Source organism: Globicephala melas, chromosome 6 (assembly GCF_963455315.2).
Source record: "Globicephala melas chromosome 6, mGloMel1.2, whole genome shotgun sequence".
Lineage (NCBI taxonomy): Eukaryota > Metazoa > Chordata > Mammalia > Artiodactyla > Delphinidae > Globicephala > Globicephala melas.
Genome location: NC_083319.1, coordinates 55,859,165 through 55,879,840, shown reverse-complemented (window position 1 = coordinate 55,879,840; position 20,676 = coordinate 55,859,165). Strand labels below are relative to the sequence as shown.

The following is a 20,676-nucleotide window of genomic DNA, read 5'->3' as shown; positions in this document are numbered from 1 at the left end:
CTTCCATGTTGGAGCATGTGTTAGAATTTTCTTCCTTTTTAAAGCTGAATAATATTCCATGTATATGTCACATTTTGTTTATTCATTCACCTGTTGGTGGCCATTTGAGTTGCTTCTACTTTTTGGGTATTGGGAATAATACTGCAATGAATATGGGTGTATAAGTGTCTACTCGAGTCCCTGCTTCCATTGCTTTTGGGTATACACCCAGAAGTGGAATTACTGGATCATATGGTAATTCTGTAATTTTTTTTAAGGAATTGCCATGTCATTTTCCATAGCAGCTGCACCACTGTACATTCCCACCAGCAACGTACAAGGGTTCCAGTTTTTCCATATCTTTGCCCCGGGCCAATACTTGTTATTTTCTGTTGTTGTTGTTCATAATAGCCATCCTAATAGGTGTGAATTTTTTTATTTTTCGTGTATAAAATCTGTTAATCTTTTCCTTCATGTTTCCTGTTTTTCTTGGAAAGGTCTTTGACTTCCTAAGGTTATACAAGCAGTCTCCAAATTTTCCTTATAATATATTTATCACTTCATTTGGTACATTCAGGGCTTTGATTCACCTGGAACTAATTTTCTATTTGATTTAAGATAGGGAGTACTAACTGTCTTCTTCCAGACTGAAGAGTCAATGATGCAAGTGTCATTCCTGATAGTTCGTGCCTTTCCCTTTCTACCACTCTGACTTTCCTGTGGCTCCCCTGCCCCCCAACCCAGGGCCAATACTGAGCCACTATTGTTTTTAATACTTTCTATCTTCGCTTGCTTATCAATGCTATCAAATTAGGCTTACTTTTATTGCAAGAAAGTGAGTGTGAATAATCAGCCCATAATAAAAAATGTACCTCTTTCTTATGAAAATAAAACATTCAGGAGGATTATAAAAGAAAATCTTATGGCTGTTATCATTTGCCTTATATACTGAGGTGCCCCTATGTTGGGTACATATATATTTACAACTGTTATATCTTCTTGGATTGATCCCTTGATCATTATGTAGTGTCTTTCTTTGTCTCTTGTAACAGCCTTTATTTTAAAGTCTGTTTTGTCTGATATGAGTATTGCGTCTCCAGCTTTCTTTTGATTTCCATTTGCATGGAATACCTTTATCCATCCTCTCACTTTCAGTCTGTATGTGTCCCTAGATCTGAAGTGGGTCTCTTGTAGATAGCATATGTACCAGTCTTATTTTTGTATCCATCCAGCCAGTCTGTGTCTTTTGATTGGAGCATTTAATCCATTTACATTTAAAGTAATTATTGATATGTATGTTCTTATTGTCATCTTTTTAATTGTTTTGGATTTGTTTTTGTAGGTCTTTTTTCTTCCCTTCCTCTTTGTTCCCTTCTCTTGTGATTTGATGACTATCTTTAGTGTTGTGTTTCAGTTGCTTTTTCTTTTTTGTTGTGTATCTATTGTAGATTTTTGATTTGTGGTTACCATGAGGTTTTGATATAGCAGTCTATATATATACAAGATTGTTTTAAGTTGCTGTTCTTTTAATATCAAATGCATTTCCAATATCCTGCATTTGTGCTCTCCTCTTCTCACGATTGCTCCTATTGATATCATATTTGTGTGTGGATGATTTCCTACCTTTACTGTATGTTTGTCTTTACTGGTGAGCTTTCCCATTCATAAGTTTCTTGTTTTCTATTTGTGGCCTTTTCTTTTTTGCCTTGAGAAATTCCTTTAGCATTTGTTGTAAATCTGGTTTGGTGGTGCTGAATTCTCTTAGCTTTTGCTTGTCTATAAAGGTTTTGATTTCTCATTCGAATCTGAATGAGACCCTTGCTGGGTAGAGTATACTTGGTTGTACATTTTTCCCTTTCATCACCTTAAATATATTGTTCCACTCCCTTCTGGCCTATAGAGTTTCTGCTGAAAAATCAGCTGATAACCTTATGGGGATTTCCTTGTATGTTATTTGTTGCTTTTCCCTTGTGGCTTTTAATATTTTCGCTTTGTCTTTAATTTTTTTCAATTTGATTAATATGTGTCTCAGAAATGTAGATCATGGAACAGTATAGAAAGCTCAGAAATAAACCCATGCACCTATGGTCAATTAATCTACAACAAAGGAGTCAAGAATATACAATGGAGAAAAAACAGTCTCTTCAATAAGTAGTGCTGAGAAAACTAGACAGCTACATGTAAAAAGAATGAAATTAGAACATTCTCTAACACCATACACAAAAATAAACTCAAAATGGATTGAAGACCTAAACGTAAGACTGGATACTATAAAACTCTTACAGGAAAATATAGGCAGAACATTCTTTGACATAAATTACAGAAATATCTTTTTTGATCCACTTCCTAGAGTAATGAAAATAAAAACAAAAATAAACAAATGGGACCTAATTAAACTTAAAAGCTTTTGCACAGCAATGGAAACTGTAAATAAAATGAAAAGACAACCCACAGAATGGGAGAAAATACTTGCAAACGATGTGACTGACAAGGGATTAATCTCCAAAATATACAAACAGCTCATGCAGCTCAATATCAAAATAACAACTCAGTCAAAAAATGGGCAGGTCTAAAGAGGCATTTCTCCAAAGAAGACATACAGATGGCCAAAAAGCACATGAAAAGATTCACTACATCGCTAATTATTAGAGAAATGCAAATCAAAACTACAGAATGGCCATCATTAAAAAGTCTACAAACAATAAATGCTAGAGAGGGTGTGGAGAAAAGGGAACCCTTTTGCACTGTTGGTGGGAATGTAAATTGGTACAGCCACTATGGAGAACAGTATGGAGGTTCCTTAAAAAACTACAAATAGAACTATCATATGACCCAGCAATCCCACTACTGGGCATATACCCTGAGAAAACCAAAATTCAAAAAGAGTCATGTACCAAAATGTTCATTGCAGCTCTATTTACAATAGCCTGGAGATGGAAACAACCTAAGTGCCCATCATCGGATGAATGGATAAAGAAGATGTGGCACATATATACAATGGAATATTACTCAGCCATAAAAAGAAACGAAATTGAGCTATTTGTAATGAGGTGGACAGACCTAGAGTCTGTCGTACAGAGTGAAGTAAGTCAGAAAGAAAAAGACAAATACCATATGCTAACACATATATATGGAATTTAAGAAAAAAAAATGTCATCAAGAACTTAGGGGTAAGACAGGAATAAAGACACAGACCTACTGGAGAACGGACTTGAGGATATGGGGAGGGGGAAGGGTGAGTTGTGACAGGGCGAGAGAGAGTCATGGGCATATACACACTAACAAACGTAAGGTAGATAGCTAGTGGGAAGCAGCCGCATGGCACAGGGATATCGGCTCGGTGCTTTGTCACCGCCTGGAGGGGTGGGATAGGGAGGGTGGGAGGGAGGGAGACGCAAGAGGGAAGAGATATGGGAACATATGTATATGTATAACTGATTCACTTTGTTATAAAGCAGAAACTAACACACCATTGTAAAGCAATTATACCCCAGTAAAGATGTTAAAAAAAAAAAAAAGTCTACAAACAATAAATGCTAGAGAGGGTGTGGAGAAAAGGGAACCCTCTTGCACTGTTGGTCAGAATGTAAATTGGTACAGCCACTATGGAGAACAGTATGGAGGTTCCTTAAAAAACTAAAAATAGAGGTACCATATTATCCAGCAATCCCACTCCTGGGCATATATTCAAAAAAGATACATGCACTCCAATATTCATTGTAGCACTATTTACAATAGTCAAGACATTGAAGCGACCTAAATGTCCCTCAACAGAGGAATGGATAAAGAAGATGTGGTACATATATACAATGGAATATTATTCAGACACAAAGAAGAATGAAATAATGCCATTAACAGCAACATGGATGGACCTAGAGAAGTAAGTCAGACAGAAAAAGACAAATATCATATGATATTTGTCCATTTGTATGTGAAATCTAAAAAAATGATACAAACGAACTCATTTACAAAACAGAAACAGACCCACAAACTTAGAAAACAAACTTATAGTTACCAAAGGGGAAAGGTGGTGAGGAGGGATAAATTAGAAGTTTGGGATTAACATATATACACTACTATATATAAAATAGATAATCAACAAGGACCTGTTGTATAGCACAGGGAAGTCAACTCAATATTCTGTAATAACCTAAATGGGAAAAGAATCTGAAAAAATATATATATATGACACTGAATCATTTTGCTGTACATCTGAAACTAACACAACATTGTAAATCAATTATACTCCAAAATAAAATAAAAATTTTAAAAAGCCACTAAAAAAAATTTATGTTTACAAAAAGCCTGTGTGAAAACGTTTATAGCACAAAAAAACTTACGACATAAAACTCTAATTACCTTTATGTTTATTTCTCAGTTTGACTTCTCTCTCCCTATCTGTGGCTATTTAGTTTAGGTTTTTATTTAGCCTTGTATTCAAAAAGAAATGAGTGTCACTACAGGGATTAAACAGCAGCAAATCTAAGACTTATTGGTCTTGACTGGGTCAGGCTCACCTTTCTGCAGAACTCTGAGATCCATACAAATCAGAACAGGACAACATGTAAAAATAACATGTTTTTCCATTTCAGGAATTAATGATTATTTTCTTATAATAGTGAGATGATATTTTATTTTTAAATTCATGTGAACATGAATTATCAGAAGTATCTTTTCCTAGAAATGGATAACTAAATAATGAATTCTTTCCACAATCTACTTTTGTTTTCATATTGAAATCAGGTTTAAATAAATTTCTAATTTAAAGGCTTGCCTAAAATTAATTAGAATTGGAAATGACTTGCCCCACAAATTCTTCCCATTAACAATTATTATATCACTAGGTTAATCTTCTGGTGTTAACTGGATTCTGATTTTAGCTGCTGTATAAATGTATTTTCCTCTAAATAAAAGAATCTCTAGATTAACAGCCATCTAAGCTGAGCTCCCAAAACAGCTTGAAAACTGGTGGTGAGCTGACATTTGAGCAATTTTTTAAAGTAAGATGGATCAGCTCAACCCACCCTTTTAACCAAAAATTTGCTGTGGTATATATTGCACCTCTTTAGGGCAAATAAGGTCTAATACCCAGGAAGGGTGATATGAGTATTAGGGATAGGAATGCTTGAAGAGAAAATAGAAACATTTACAGAGAAAAAAACAATATCCTCCCCGCCTCCTGACATTGCAAGGAAAATTTTGGTGGTGTGTTTTAGTATGAAAATAGAAAATGTATGGAATATAAAGCTTAAAACTAATTATTTATGAAAAGGACTATATATATAATGCTAAAACGTTTTTTCTTCTCTCTTTGATAAATATAAAGATGGAATATATTATTATAAAATGATTTATAAAGTCTGCATCTGAATAGAGTTATTCCTTACCAAGTGGCTCAGATGTTTCTGAACAGTTCTTGAGAGCGGAACATGAAAAACCTCACTAAGACACAGGAATAATTGTGTGGTCAGGCAGCTATATCACCACAAAGCATCATCATTTTTGTTAATGATTTAAAATAAACGCATGCTGTTACTTACTGATGCTGAAAGGCTACTCTGTCCCACTTCTATTTTTTAAACATCTTTATTGAGTAATTCACATACTCTAAAACTGTAGGGGTACACGTTGTGTGGGTACAATTCAATGATTTTTAGTATTTTTATAGAGTTGTACAACCATCACCATAATCCAGTTTTAGAACATTTCCATCATCCCCAAAAGTTCACTTGTGCTCAAGTATAGTAAATCTTTGATCCCAACTCCAGACCCAGGAAATCATTAATCTACTTTTTGTCTCCATAGATTTGCCTTTTCTGGACATTTCACAGAAGTGGAATCATACAATTTGTGGTCTTTTGTGTCTGGCTTCTTTCCTTACCATAATATTTTTGGGGTTCATCCATGTTGTGGGATGTTTCTCCTCCAAGGGACTTTTCAAATCAGTTTGTCAAGCAAATTTTTAAAAAATTCCTGTCAACCAGGTGGAAAGTCCTTTGTTCAACAATGCTTTTAATCCCTCTTATTTCTTGCTTTGGCTTCCTCATCTTCTGAAGCATTTTAGAAGAATTATTTTATATTACTGATGAATGTAAGAAAAGCACATCAAAGTACAGAAATACTTTTTTATTGGATTAAAAAGAACCTCTAGGGGCTTCCCTGGTGGCGCAGTGGTTGAGAGTCCGCCTGCCGATGCAGGGGACACAGGTTCGTGCTCCGGTCCGGGAAGATCCCACATGCTGCGGAGCGGCTGGGCCCGTGAGCCATGGCCGCTGAGCCTGCGCGTCCGGAGCCTGTGCTCCACAAACGGGAGAGGCCACAACAGTGAGAGGCCTGCGTACCGGAAAAAAAAAAAAAAAAGAAAAAGAAAAAGAACCTCTAGTTTTGGGGATTCCATGGATACTGAAATGTAGGGTCAGAAGCACACACAACTCATTGAGAAGATAGAAGTGAAACTAATTAAAGAATGTTCTACATGGTCACAGTTGTATTCATTGGGGTTTAGTTTTGTCTTTTTGTTTTACTTCTCTTTTGCCTTGGCTTGTATTCTGAAAATAAGTACTTTATTAATTTCCTGGCTATTATTATAAAAGGTGTTAAGTAGTATTACTAAGAAGTAAAAGAAACACCCAGGATGTACGAGAGCTACAGGCACTGGCAAGTTACTTAATCATTCTTACCACCAGTTTTCTCATCTGGAAAAATGGGATATTAGTGACACCTGCCAAACATACTGTTATAAAGAGTAAATGACTCAATAACCATTAGCCTTTAAGGATACTATGTTCATTTCTGTGGAAACTTTGTCTTTTTCTCCTGAAATGTATTTTTACCTCCCTAGGCTTCAAGATTTACAGAAATGTATTTCTGATTGACACTATGTAGACTGCTGCTGCTTTTCCCATACAAGCCTGCTCTCCCTCAACAACTACAGGCATGTTAAAAAAAGATGCTCTAATTCCTTTTTAGTCTCATAAAAAAACAAAAAAACCCACCAGGAAGGTACTGTTATTATCCCCACGTCACAGATGAGAAAACAGGCTGTTTAGACATGCCGTGACTCACCTAAGGTCACAAGGCCAGGAAGAGTCAGATAGAGCCACATTTGGAAAACTGCAGGAAGTCCACCTGACCAAAGCTGAGAAGGGCTACAGTAGAAAATGAGGTGAGGCACAGATCTGGTCCAGAGGGCTCAGAAAGCTGAGTAGAGCATTTATACATGATGTAGCAGAAAAAAGAAGTTTTAGAAGTTTTTGAGCAGGGGAATGACAGGAGCAGAACCTTTTATTTAATTTAAAATATTTTAAAATAATCTTGCAACCTTACGTCTATTTTCGAGGCAAATAATAGCAGCTAACTTTTATTGAATCTTTATTAAAGCTCTGCTCTAAGACCTTAACATGTATTTGCTCATTTAATCCTTACAACAACCTTTTAAGGTAGGCATTGTCATTTGCCCCGTTTTACAGATAAGAAAACTGAGGCACAGAGAGATGCAAGAACTTGCCAGAAGCTACACAGCTTGCAAGTGGTGGAGCCAGGCTTCAGTTTCAGGCAGTCTGGCTCCAGTGTCCATAGTATTAACTTCTGGGCCACAGTGCTTTTTTGTTAATAGATCTATACCACAGGCTAGACATATAAGGATAACATGGGGCCATTGCAGTACCCAAAGTCTAAAGTGATAGGGATTTGGATTTCAGGGGAGGTAGCAAGAATGGAGAAAAGGGGAGATTTCAGAGAAAAAGCTGGTGGTAGAATTTCTGGACTAACTAGATACATGGGGAGTTAAGAAGAGTGAGTTGAAGATGGAAACCAAAGTTTTTATTCCTCTGGGAGAATCATGGAGCTTCTGAGGAGTACAAGGAGCTGGCAGGGGGGCTGGTCTGGAGGAACTAACAGTCACAGTGCAGGGAGTGCTGAATTCAGTGTAGTACCAGGAACACAAGTCAGCCAGCTGCAGCTGGCAGCATTGCTCAGTGAGTTGATGGGGCTCCGGATAGAGATGTGGGCATCTTCAGCAAAGAGAAACTTTGAAGTCAGAAAACAGGTGAACTGTCCTAGAAAGAGAGAGGGAAGATAGTGAAGGAAAAAGGCTGTAAGTCTAGGTAACCATTGGGACAGGAGACAAGAGGAGAAAGCAAGACAGAGGGGCTAACACATTCCAATGCCTGCGGTGCAAAACTCCCTTCAAATATGCCATCTTCTTTAGGAGAGCATCCCTGTAAGGTAACTATGTTGCTCCTAGAGATAGAGAAATTGGAGTCAAGACATTTAGGGGGCTTGTGCACAATCACATAGCAAGTTTGTGACAGAACTAGAATTTGAACCCAGTCCAAGTGACTCCAATGTCTGTCTCTATGAGCAAAAAGCTGTGGAAAGATGAACGTGCCTAGTCTGGGTAAGGATTGCTGGCTGTGGTTTAGGGGAAGACTGTCAGGACATGAAGCCCAAGAGGTAAATTGGAATAGGATTTTTAAAGGCCGTGTTATGTCTAGGAATTAAAGAACCAGTAAAATTTTTTAAACAGGAAAGTAACATGAGATTGCTTTTGAGATAGGAATAGAAATGTAAATAAATATAGAGAGAGCCATATAAAAGATGGATTGGAGGGAGAAGAAACTAGGATAGAGACAGATTGGTGGTAATATAGTGCTTTTGTTGATGGGTAATGATGCTCTGAGCTGGAGCAGGTACAGCAGGAAGAAGGCTGGATTTAGAGGTGTGCAGAGACATCTAGGTAAGACTTGGCTGTCTATCTCCCCGTGGAGATGCTCAGAAGACAGTTGGAAACACAATATACCACTGAAAAGAGCTCCAGGGTAGAGATTTAGAATTCAGACGTCATCAGCAAGAAGTGGTAGCTGGATCCTGGAAAGTGATAATATCACCAGGAGCTGAGAAGACCAAGAGGAGATGGATGAGAAAAAAATTCTAGGGGAAAGTAAACAAATAAAGGATTTGAAGGACCCTCTCTGGAAAAGGTTCTAGTACCTTTGTGGTTTTAGGAGTTGCCTTTCCCCTTTGTATTTCATTTATGGAAGGGGAGCAGGTCTTGACTTTTCAGAACTTCCTTAGCTTCCTGTTCTGCCCTCACCTTGAGCACAGACACTAGTTTCCTTATAGAGCCACGGGCTGGCCTTGTTCTCTCCCAGGGCCCTTGGCCTGAGCCCCAAACGCACGCTTGCACAACAGCGTAGGAGAGGCCACATCTCAAGAAATGTTTAGAAATCAAGTCTCCAGGCCATGGTCATTATTTGGATGTGGTGGTTGCCCCCAGTTCTCTGAGAAATTAGATATGACAACGAGGAGGAGGTCACAGGGGCCTTAGGAGGCTCACATTCAGAGAGTGCTGGTCACTGAAATCACTACAGGGATGGGGGCATAAAATCAGAGACAGTGTGTAGAGAGGCTCTTTTAAGGGGAATTAAACAGAGTAATTCAGGTCAGCCTGTACCCCCATAAATTTAGAGCTCATTACACAGTGTCTTTTTAAAATTCTTGTATTAATTATAATAGAAGGCCAAAGGCTTTTCAGATGGTAACGACATACCCTGCCTGCTTTACTCCCATTTTCCACATTGACTTGATTACTGCCAGTGTACTGAGAGTAGACTGCAAGGTTGGGCCTTGGAACAGGCAGGCCTGGGTTTGAATCCTAGATCTGCCATTTGATAACTGAGGCCACAGGGAAAATCAGTCGAACTCTGATCCTCAGTTTCCTCAACTGTAAACTGAGTCAATACATCCTCTGCTCAGCTTCCATTCCATCCAACTCCCTTATGGCAACAGAGGCTGGAAAGCCAGAGGCAGATTTCTCAGACTCTTGCAGCTGGGTTTCACATCTGACATGGTTCTGCCATCTAGGCACACCTGAAGGAAACCTGGGAGGTGGACATGGGCAGTATAAAGCTTCTAGAAGATGTTGGATCTTCTTGTAATCACTGTAGTGGAGCTGACATTTGGGAATGTGGAGGTGGAATTTCAGTATTTGGTTCTGAGCATCTATGACAGAAGGCAGTAGCTGTGGGGTTCCCATAGGAGAGTCCCCTGTTCTGGCTGAGCATTTCTCCCTGCTATGTTATTCCTGATAGTATAGGACACAAACTAACTTCCATGGCTCCCCTAGAAATTCTTAACCTGCCAAATACCTTGCAATAAGTCCCATTCTGTTTAAATTACTAATTGGAGTGGATTCCATTATCTTTAACTCATAGACCAGCCTCATAGGGTTTTGCAGGAAAGTCAATATATGTAAATTAAGTACAGTGCTTAGCACCTGGTGAACCACATTATTATTTCTATCAGTGCATCAGCTGCCACAATAAAGTAGAAGTAAGCATCTTACACTACCTTAATGATTTTCTAATTTTATTTTTGAAGCATATTTTGTTTCTAAGATTTTTTGTTCTAAGTATTATAGAATAGAGGTCTTAGCTTTGTGCACAGCTAGGATTGACATAGAGGAACGTTAATTATCAAAGTAAGAAATATGTACTCTTTAAAATGAGGAAATCCAGGATAAAAGAAAATATGCTTATTATCATTTTTTACTTAAGTTCTGGAATTGTCTTCAACTTCAGTTAATAGCATTTATAATGTACCAGACACTGTTAGCAGCTATGTCTTTACAGAATTTTAGATAACGGACGAGAACGTCATTGATCTTTCGTTCTTTCCCAGGCTCTACTCATCTTGTCAGCATCTTCTGATCTTGCTGGAGAAAGTCCATATATTTTAGAATCCATAAGTAATATAAAGGGCTTTTGCTAAACTGGAATTCTTAGTTTTTACATAGGGTGACCTTATTGTTTACAAACATCTGAGAATAAGAGTGGATTTAATTGTGTTGTAATCTTTATTGGAAGGTATGTAACAAGATGCTGTAACCAAAGCTTTTAAGCTTCTGAATAATACTTCAATGTTTTTATTTTCATAAGTCATTGATTAAACAATGGACTTATTTTTAAATCTATTTATTTATTTATCTATTTTTGGCTGTGTTGGGTCCTCGTCTCTGTGCGAGGGCTTTCTCTAGTTGCGGCGAGCTGGGGCCACTCTTCATCGCAGTGCGCAGGCCTCTCTTGTTGCGGAGCACAGGCTCCAGACACGCAGGCTCAGTAGTTGTGGCTCACGGGCCTACTTGCTCCGCAGCATGTGGGACCTTCCCAGACCAGGGTTCGAATCCGTGTCCCCTGCATTGGCAGGCAGACTCTCAACCACTGCGCCACCAGGGAAGCCCTGGATTTATTTTTAAAAAGCTTCAATTTGTTATTCATTTCCCGTTCCAGATTCTTCCCAAACTACTTACTGGATGTTGAACATTTAAAACATCTGTAGAGCAAGTTAAACTTAAATGCCACTTGTCACAGCTTTCATTATGGTTGCTTTATTTTAATGATCTTTATGGTTTGTTTACCTGAAATTCTGATTTTGCTTTTAGTTTAGAAGGTATCAATAATGTCTCTGTTAATTTAAAAAAGGCATAGACAAATATAAAATATTCATTTCTGATAAAACAAAATCTCTTTTGTGACAAAACATGCAGAATAGCTTTTTGGCATTGTCCAGTTAAGCAAATAAAAAGACATCTTTTCTATTACATGTGAATATATTATGCATAAGTTAAAAGACTGTTGGAAACTAAAAACACAGAAGTATACGGATTTTTTTCAAGGTTGGCCTAATTATTTCTCAAAAATAGGAAAGGCTCTAATTAATAAAAAATTAAAACTACAATGAAGATAATTTATAGGACAATGTCATTGCCTTTTTTGTGCTGTGAAAATGTTTTATGTGTCCACATGAAATTTAATCATTTTAAGATTGTATTAAAGGGAAACGTATTAAATGGTCTGTGGATTTTTACATAGTTGCCCCTTCTGAGACTCAAAAGATTGACAAATTACTGAGGTCAGTAATTTTGTGGCTGCCCTTAATATTTTTTAAACAAAAAAATCTGAAGAGTTAAAATACACAAGAAAGAGTGGATGTAACAGTTTTATGAAGGTGGTCATAATGTGGTTTCTCCTACTATGAACAATGATTTTTTTTTAAAGAAACGCTATGATGATTTTTTAAATTAATTCATTTATTATTTACTTTTGGCTGCGTTGGGTTTTTGCTGCTGCGCGCAGGCTTTCTTTAGTTGCAGCGAGTGGGGGCTACTCTTGGTTGTGGTGCGCAGGCTTCGCATTGCGGTGGCTTCTCTTGTTGCAGAGCACGGGCTCTAGGTGTGTGAGCTTCAGGCTCTAGGCACGCAGGCTTCAGTAGTTGTGGCACGCGGGCTCAGTAGTTGTGGCTTGCGGGCTCTAGAGCACAGGCTCAGTAATTGTGGTGCACGGGCTTAGTTGCTCTGTGGCATGTGGGATCTTCCCGGACCTGGGATCGAACCCATGTCCCCTGCATTGGAAGGTGGATTCTTAACCGCTGCACCCTGAACAATAATTTTTAATAAGCTAGCTCTCTTTTATTATATTCTCTTTAAAATTAATTGTGGCTCTGTAATTGTTAAACTAGTACCAGCTAAGCCTGTAAAATCATCTTAGTCTGAAGTGATAATGAGGAACATTTTAATTTCAAATTGTCCTATAAAGCAGTATCAAAAGTAACAGAGATAGGAAAATAATTATTATAAAAAGGTGTAAAATTCTTTTAAAATAGGATAAAGAATTTTATATTTATGATTTGGGTTAAAGACTGTTACAGAAACTTACTGTACATGTTCTCTTTTGCTCTTGTTATTAGCGTCAATATTTGGGGAAGAAGGGTGAAAATGAATGTACATTTAGTTAAATAATGCCTATTACTGGTAAATTAATAATTACATTAATGTAATTATCTCCTTATGGCTATTGAAAAAGTTTGGTGATAAAATTTATTAATTAATTTGAATTTTAAAATGTATTTGGACCTAGACCTGTGACTTTAAATACAATTTTATAAAGTATGTGGTCATTAATAAAGTTTTAATTGATAATTAGCATTATAGCTCAATGATGTCCTTCATCAGGATTTTTTGCCCATGAAAGAGAGGGTCTGCATGGATTTTTTTTCACCTCTAGACTTAGTTTATTGCAGATATAGTCTAGCTGATTTTCACAGTTTCTCTGATATATGGAGATGATTGCTTCTATTCTTATTGGTAGAGATTAGAGACCTAGAATATATAATAAAAATAAACTTAATAAAAAAATAAACTTAAATTTTAGAATAGTTTCAGATTAATAGATAAGTAAAGTTAGGGTATTCAGAGTTTCTGAATATCCTTAGTTTTTACCCAAGTGTCTATTATTGGGTTCCTGGGCCCTAGGCTTTGGTGACTCTCTGGTAAGCCACATGCTTTCAATTATCAGCTACCTTCTATGACCCTATCCAGGTTGACCTGGGAACCTTGCAGACTTTATCCACAACCCTTGGCAACTGAGGGAGACCGGCGTGGCCTCTCTCAGGCCTTCTTCTATAAGCCTAGATCTGCTCTGCAACCATTTCTGCTTTACTTTATATTCTTTTTTTTTTTTTTTTTTTGCGGTACGTGGGCCTCTCACTGTTGTGGCCTCTCCCGTTGCGGAGCACAGGCTCCGGGCGCGCAGGCTCAGCGGCCATGGCTCACGGGCCCAGCCGCTCCGCGGTGTGTGGGATCTTCCCGGACCGGGGCACAAACCCGTGTCCCCTGCATCGGCAGGCGGACAGATGCCCCTTCCCAGAATTCTTGACAGGAGGCAGAACTACAAATGCTCTCTGTCTGAGGATTCTCAAATTCGAAATCCATTACATCCCCTGGGGCTTCAACCTCCACGAGGGGTCACGGAGCCAAGCCCCATCTTTTTTCATAAAATCTCATTCTCCTCTTCCAGTCCCTTCCCACAGGAGAAAGAAGGCATGGAAGGAAAATTGAGTCACATTATTACTCATTCCTCTCACACTGTGGTTTATATGCTTGCTATCCTCTAGGCTTTGCTAATGATACACAGTGCCAAGATTTGAGAATTTAAAAAGAGCTCTTTTCTCTCTCAAGAATCTAACTCTTTCAAAATAATGGGCTTGGGCTTTCAGACTGTTGCTTCTCCTATGTATTTTCTAAAAAATCCATTCAGAAATACAGTCTCCTGTGTTCTGCGCTGTATCTGCTTTCTGTTCTAAGGCAGTGAAAGGCACTGACTAAAGTGGTGAAGGACTTGAGGCAACAAGAAAAATGTGGCAAAGAAAAATCTCTATTGATATCTCAAAATAATACCCCTCTACCATCATATTATGATGCAATATGGACCCAATACTTCAAATGAATTTCAGCGTGGAGTTGGATGGTTTTGGAAGACAAAATGATTTCAGTGCAAACGGTAATTAAGGCCAATAAAGTGTTTCTGTATTTAAAGGCACATAGATATTTTTCTCACATTTCATATAGTAAGCTGAACATATATTTTGGGCTTGGATAAACGTTCCAGACTACATGCATACAAGAGCTGAAGAAGAATATCATACTTATTCCATATATATTCCAGATTTCACTGCCAAGATTACAGTTGGGGATAGCAGTCCAGAAGGACTTTAGTCAAAGTCTCCTGAGATTAAAAAAAGAAAAAACATGAATTAAAGCTACTGAAGAAAGAAAATCCACTAGAAAAGCAGATTATTAACTCTGTGCTCGGATTCAAAAGATGAATAACCACACTTTGTCTTTTGTTTTGTCCTCAGCTGGAAAGGCAGCTAATGATGCAGAATGAAACGAGAGAAAGACAAATGGCTATGCAGATTGCTTGGTCTCGGGAATTCCTCAAATATTTTGGAACTTTTTTTGGCATTGCAGCCGTCTCTTTAACAGCTGGGTATATTTGCTACTTACTTTAAAATTTTCTTCTACTTCTTTTTGTCTCTGCCATGATCATATTATTAAGTTGGCCAAGATAGGACTTTGATCCAAATAGTACACGTATAGGCGAACAAAGTAACCCTGATATTTTAGTCCTTGGCGGTAACTCTGTAGAACCAGGATAGTAATAGTTAATTCTTCCTTTAGTTTCTTAGATTTCTTCTGTACTTTTCTCCATTTTATAAGTAAGAGAGAGGACTGACTTTGCACCAAGATAGAAGGAAGTCTCTACAAATTCATCTCCACAGTCCCTAAGGGATAGATATCAATACTTAAATATTTTTAAAATGAGTAATCTGAGCCTCAACATCAAATAAAGATGAACAAATCATAGACCCTACCCAAGAACTGCAGAATCTGCTGAGGGATTATGGGTAAGCAAATCCTATTTCCATAGAAGAATTAAGTAACTTCTGAAATGGAGGATATTCTTCCCAAAAGCAGATAAATTATTTCCTTTCATCAAGTACAAAGATATTTATTTACAGGTTATTCCTTGATATTCATTCTTTTTTGTTCTTGAATCAGAGCAATTAAAAAGAAGAAGCCTGCCTTCCTCTTCCCTATCGTTCCATTAGGCTTTGTCCTTGCCTACCAGTATGACATGGGCTACGGGACCCTTATACAAAGAATGAAAGGTAAGTCTTTGATAAGTCTTAGACCAGAGTCTCAATTTCTGATTCATTTTCTGGTTCCAGGATCCACTCCTCACACCCCCTTGAATTATGAAAATTCTGACAAGACTCTCCCTGAGCTACCAATGACCGATATTTCTGCCCCCTCTCACATAGTGGTATGCTGGAGTCACCTCATACCAGCTCACAAGAACCAACCGTCAAATGTTCAGGAATTTTGTAAGCTGGTTGTTAAACACAGTCATTATTAAAAATTAAATTATATAAACTAACACAACATTGTAAATCAGCTATACGCCAATAAAATTTTTTTTAATTATATAAACTTACAATTAAATAAATTACAGAAAATACATAATATTAAATTATATTAAAACACTAATAATCAGAACTTAGTTTCTAATTATTTTACAAATATCTGTACTCTTAAGTTATGTATATCTATTCTTTTAAGTTATGTATATCTACTGTATCTGTATGGTGGCAATGCAGATACAATATATAGACACAATAAAATACAGATACAACTCTGACTTCAGTGACATCCCATTGGTATGTCAGCTTGAAGGTGGTCATGGTGGGAGTATTTACACCATGGAAATCTACAAATACCAAATCAAGGCTTGACTTACTATTTTGTTGATTGTCTAGATCAGGGGCTGACAAACTATGGTCTGCAGGCTGGCCACCTATTTTTGAAAATAAAGTTTTATTGGAACACAGACATACCCATTCATTTCTGCTTTTCCATTTCCATGACAGAGCCGAGTCACTGCAACAGATATGCAAGTCCCCACAAGCCTAAAATATTTACTATCTGGCCCTTTAAGAAAGTCTGCCAACCCGTGGTCTAGACTTAAGAAAATGATGAAGAAAATGTTAATGATGTATATTAGTCTTAAAAGTGTGTTGTGTCCATATCCATTATGTTGTGAATAGCATAAAAAATTCAGGAAATGTCCTAATATTTAAAAACTGTTATCTGATTCAACAAAGTCCACAATATCACTGTTTCACTTTTGTCCTACTCATTAACGTAAATGAAAACACCGACCATCATTCATGTTGAAATTATACTTTCTCATCAACTGCTTAGGTGAGCTATGGATAAAAGAGTTCAGCAAAAATCAATAAAAACATTCTTTGAGGATCAATTTGCTATATAGAATTTATGATAAAGGGTACTGTACATGTTATTATCATTTATAAATTGTATGCTACATATATTTCATAGAAGTAAAATTTATAATAAACTTATGTACATAATAAACTTATATACATTTGTTTTTGTTCTGGAAAGCTGGTTGTTAAATTTTCACCAGTACCGTACTGTTCCCACTGAACTCTGGCTTTTATTGCCCTAGAAACTAGCACTGCTGCCACAGATGCCATTCCTGTCCCAAGAAGACAGAGTTTCCCATTAGTCTAGGATATCCATGTCTTCCAAATTCCCACCACTACACACCTCTCATGAGGATCCCTATTTCCCTAATCCTCAAGCCTTCAACCCAGAGCATGCTGGAAACAGTGCTTTCCCAAGCCTTCATTTTTGCCATCCTGTTCTCTCCTGGGCTATAGGCGCATCACTATCCCTGAGGCTCTGTGGGGACTGGTTTAGCATGGGAAAGGAGAAGGTGCAGGTATTGGGAGTAGGCAGTAGAACATTTCATGCACAGACTTAGGGAAATGGAGGAATTATATGTTCTTAAAAATTCCCATTTGAAAATAGAAGTACATTTTCCACATAGAAACTATGTTAAAATGTCCTTTGGGGTCAGACATTATTGGTATCATAGTTCAGCTATATTGTGGGCTAAACAGTGTTTTGCTGATGGCCTAGAAATTTATTTATAGCATATATTACTGTGGGAAAATGTATTCTGAGTTCTAAAACACTGATCTACAAATTAACTTTTGGAGTACAATTCCATTTTAAGCTGGAAACTAACTGTACAAAACTGATTTACTTATGTTAAAACTCATTTCAATAACCTGCTCAGGTTCATGTTACTCATTTGCTTAAGAATTCATTAGTCTGAGCTCAACTATGTCTCACTGTTTATAAGAACATTAGAGTTCTCAGTCCCTCATAAAAGTTAGTATGTAGTATTAAGAAATCTCAACTCTATTATACAGCATTCACTTGAATGTATTACTAATGGAGGGCAAATTTATTTTCTAGGAATATTTTGATTGTATAATTGGGAAGTAATTTTATAACAGGTCCATCAGAGTCTATAGAATATAAAAATTTAACTTCCAAGGAATGTTGTGGAAATTTCCTGTTTAAAAAAAATAAAATAAAACTTTAGAATCCACCAGGAAATTTACCATATTAAAAAGTTTAGTTTATAATATATAGCCCTGTTAACTAGAGATGACCCCAAGATATATACTTCCTGTTTAATTGACTTTATTATCAGCCATTCTGTAAACATATACTAAGAATCTGCCATATGGAAGGCACTCTCTCATGGAAACATCTAGTCTGTCCATCAATAGCCTGCCCAATTACATACAATTTTATAATGATTTTTACTTACTATTTAAGATTGAGAAAAAAAAATGTTTGCAGATTGTTAGAATGCTGTGATAATTTGCAAATTGTAGCCTGCCCTGTTGGGTTTGGAGTATAAATTAATTGTGCATTAAAAGAGGAATACTTCAAGAAAACAACTGCCTTTATTCCCAAGGAAAGTTTATGGAATGTCAACAACATATATTATAGTTTTTCAGAATTTCGCTAGTCTTCAACAATAAAAGTTGGCAAATGTCACTGTGCCCAAGAAATTACTAGCTATTATTTAAGAGGAATTGTTTATAAAAATGTGTATATGTGTGTGTATGTATGTATATATGGACTAAAGAACATTTAATATTATTTGGGGTATTTATAAGTAGTTTCAAGTCAAAGATTAGCTTTCCTGAAAAATTAGAGTTTTTTAGTAAACTTTATTTTCTTCTCACATCACTTATGATATAATAAGGGGCAACAAGAAGAACCATATGGGGTTTCACCACCCTGAACCCCTCCTAACACAACTAATAGTTATCCTAACACAACTAATAGTATTCTTTATAACTAAAGAATACCAAGTACTATTTTTTTTCCTTGAAGGAAAGTCAGGATGTTTTCTCTTCTACATTTTAAAATGCTGTCTTCTGTCAAAGTCTCTGGCATCTGATTTATCTCTTTATGAATCTTCAGAATTCATTACTGTGTTTCCTTTGGGAGGTCACTTCACTGGGGACAGTGGGTGAAATATGTAACTGTGAGATCTGGGGGCATGCCTCCACACAGTGTTACAGCATGTCAGTGGAACACAACAAGTAGGTCTTCTCACAAAATGCTGATGACCCCTTTGTCACCTTGCACATTTCTGTACTTTATTTAAGGTGAAGCCGAGAACATACTGGAAACAGAAAAGAGTAAGTTGCAGCTGCCAAAAGGAATGATCACTTTTGAAAACCTTGAAAAGGCAAGAAGGGAACAGAGTAAATTCTTCATAGACAAATGAAATCATGTTTACCCACCAAATCTCAAAATACAGAATTGTTGACTTGAATCATGGCCTTTACAATTTTTTAAATGCTTGAGATTTTGATATAATGGTTTTTATTTTAAAATAATAAAATTTAAGATGAACTTTGTTAAATTATTTTAAAATAAAATGTATAACATTCAACACAAAATCATGGAGGTACTCTACTTTCAGATTTCCTCTATATGTGTGTGTATCACAAACATCTAAATGTAAAATTAATAAACTATATTTTTTTGAGTTTCTGGAAGCAAAAGTTTTATTGTTCTCATTTCTCTGTTGCACACACTTGCCCCATCACAGTAATCTCCCACAGATACTGCTTTTATTTGGATTTCTCAATTGTGTCCTGTCTCCACATGATAGAAAACAACTAATATTAATGATTAACATGTATATTGCACTTGCTATGGCCATTGTCTGATTGTTTTGCACATATTCTTGTAATTATCCCAACAATCCAATGAGGCAGGCATCATTTTTTTTTTAATAAATTTATTTATTTTTGGCTGCGTTGGGTCTTCATTGCTGTGCACGGACTTTCTCTAGTTGTGGTGAGCAGGGGCTACTCTTCGTTGTGGTGCATGGGCTTCTCATCGCAGTGGCTTCTCTTGTTGCGGAGCACAGGCTCTAGGCGCGCGGGCTTCAGTAGTTGTGGCATGAGGGCTCAGTAGTTTTGGCTTGTGGGCTCTAGAATGCAGGCTCAGTAGTTGTGGTGCATGGGCTTAGTTGCTCTGCAGCAATGTGGGATCTTCCCGGACCCGTGACCCCTGCATTGGCAGATTCTTAACCACTGTACCACCAGGGAAGCCCCCATCATTTTTTTTTTCCTTTTTTTTTTTTTTTTTTGTGGTACGCGGGCCTCTCACTGTTGTGGCCTCTCCCGTTGCGGAGCACAGGCTCCGGACACGCAGGCTCAGCGGCCATGGCTCACGGGCCCAGCCGCTCCGCGGCACGCAGGATCCTCCCGGACCGGGGCACGAACCCCTGTCCCCTGCATCGGCAGGCGGACTCTCAACCACTGCGCCACCAGGGAAGCCCCCCATCATTTTTATATATGTGGAAACTGTGGCATAAAGAGATTGAATTGCTTGCCTAAGGTCATACACAGACAGAACTGGGACATAACCCTAAATGGTTTGGCTCCAGAGTCTATACTCTAAAAGGTCTTGCAAAAGTTATGCCTTAATGCATTCTTGACATGCAAAGACAATTGTGAAAGACAAAAGGTAAAAACATTCAAATAATGACTCAGGGCACAGTTTCTAGAGAGGTGGGAAGGAGGGGAAGGTTGATTAGGATGTCCACCTTTTTATTTCCACTCACCAGGAAACCTATACTCATAAAATAATCCTATTTATATCCATTCCTACAGTTGCAAACCCTACATACACTAATTCCAAAGATATTTATTAATACCTGCTATGTGTCAGCCACTGTTGTAGGCACTGGGGCTACATGAGTGAATGCATAGACAAGGTTGCTATATCTTAGGCAGATAAATATGTTCTAGTGAGGAGTGGGAGAGCTGGGGAGAGAACAAATAAACATGAAGATAAACAAGTTCATTTCTGATGGAGACAAATGCAAACAGGATAATAAAAGAATGATTAGAAGAATATTGGGGGAGGCTACTTTAGATGTGGGACAG

At 37.4% G+C, this 20,676-nt stretch overlaps 1 protein-coding gene across 4 annotated transcripts in view; it reads left to right on the top strand.

The window, feature by feature from the left end:
* Nucleotides 1-19,491, top strand: part of PLGRKT (plasminogen receptor with a C-terminal lysine) — a 50,283-nt gene extending 30,792 nt beyond the window's left edge. For 3 of the 4 annotated variants that reach the window (XM_030877120.2, XM_030877124.2, XM_030877121.3), the window contains exons 4-6: nucleotides 14,674-14,804; nucleotides 15,377-15,486; nucleotides 18,880-19,491. In XM_030877120.2, coding sequence (XP_030732980.1) covers nucleotides 14,674-14,804; nucleotides 15,377-15,486; nucleotides 18,880-19,001 — 363 coding nt within the window. In that variant the 3' untranslated portion in view covers nucleotides 19,002-19,491. Of the gene's footprint in view, nucleotides 1-14,119; nucleotides 14,316-14,673; nucleotides 14,805-15,376; nucleotides 15,487-18,879 lie in introns of all 4 variants that reach the window. The other variant, XM_060300910.1, reaches the window with a different exon arrangement.
* Nucleotides 19,492-20,676: the final 1,185 nt, after the last annotated feature.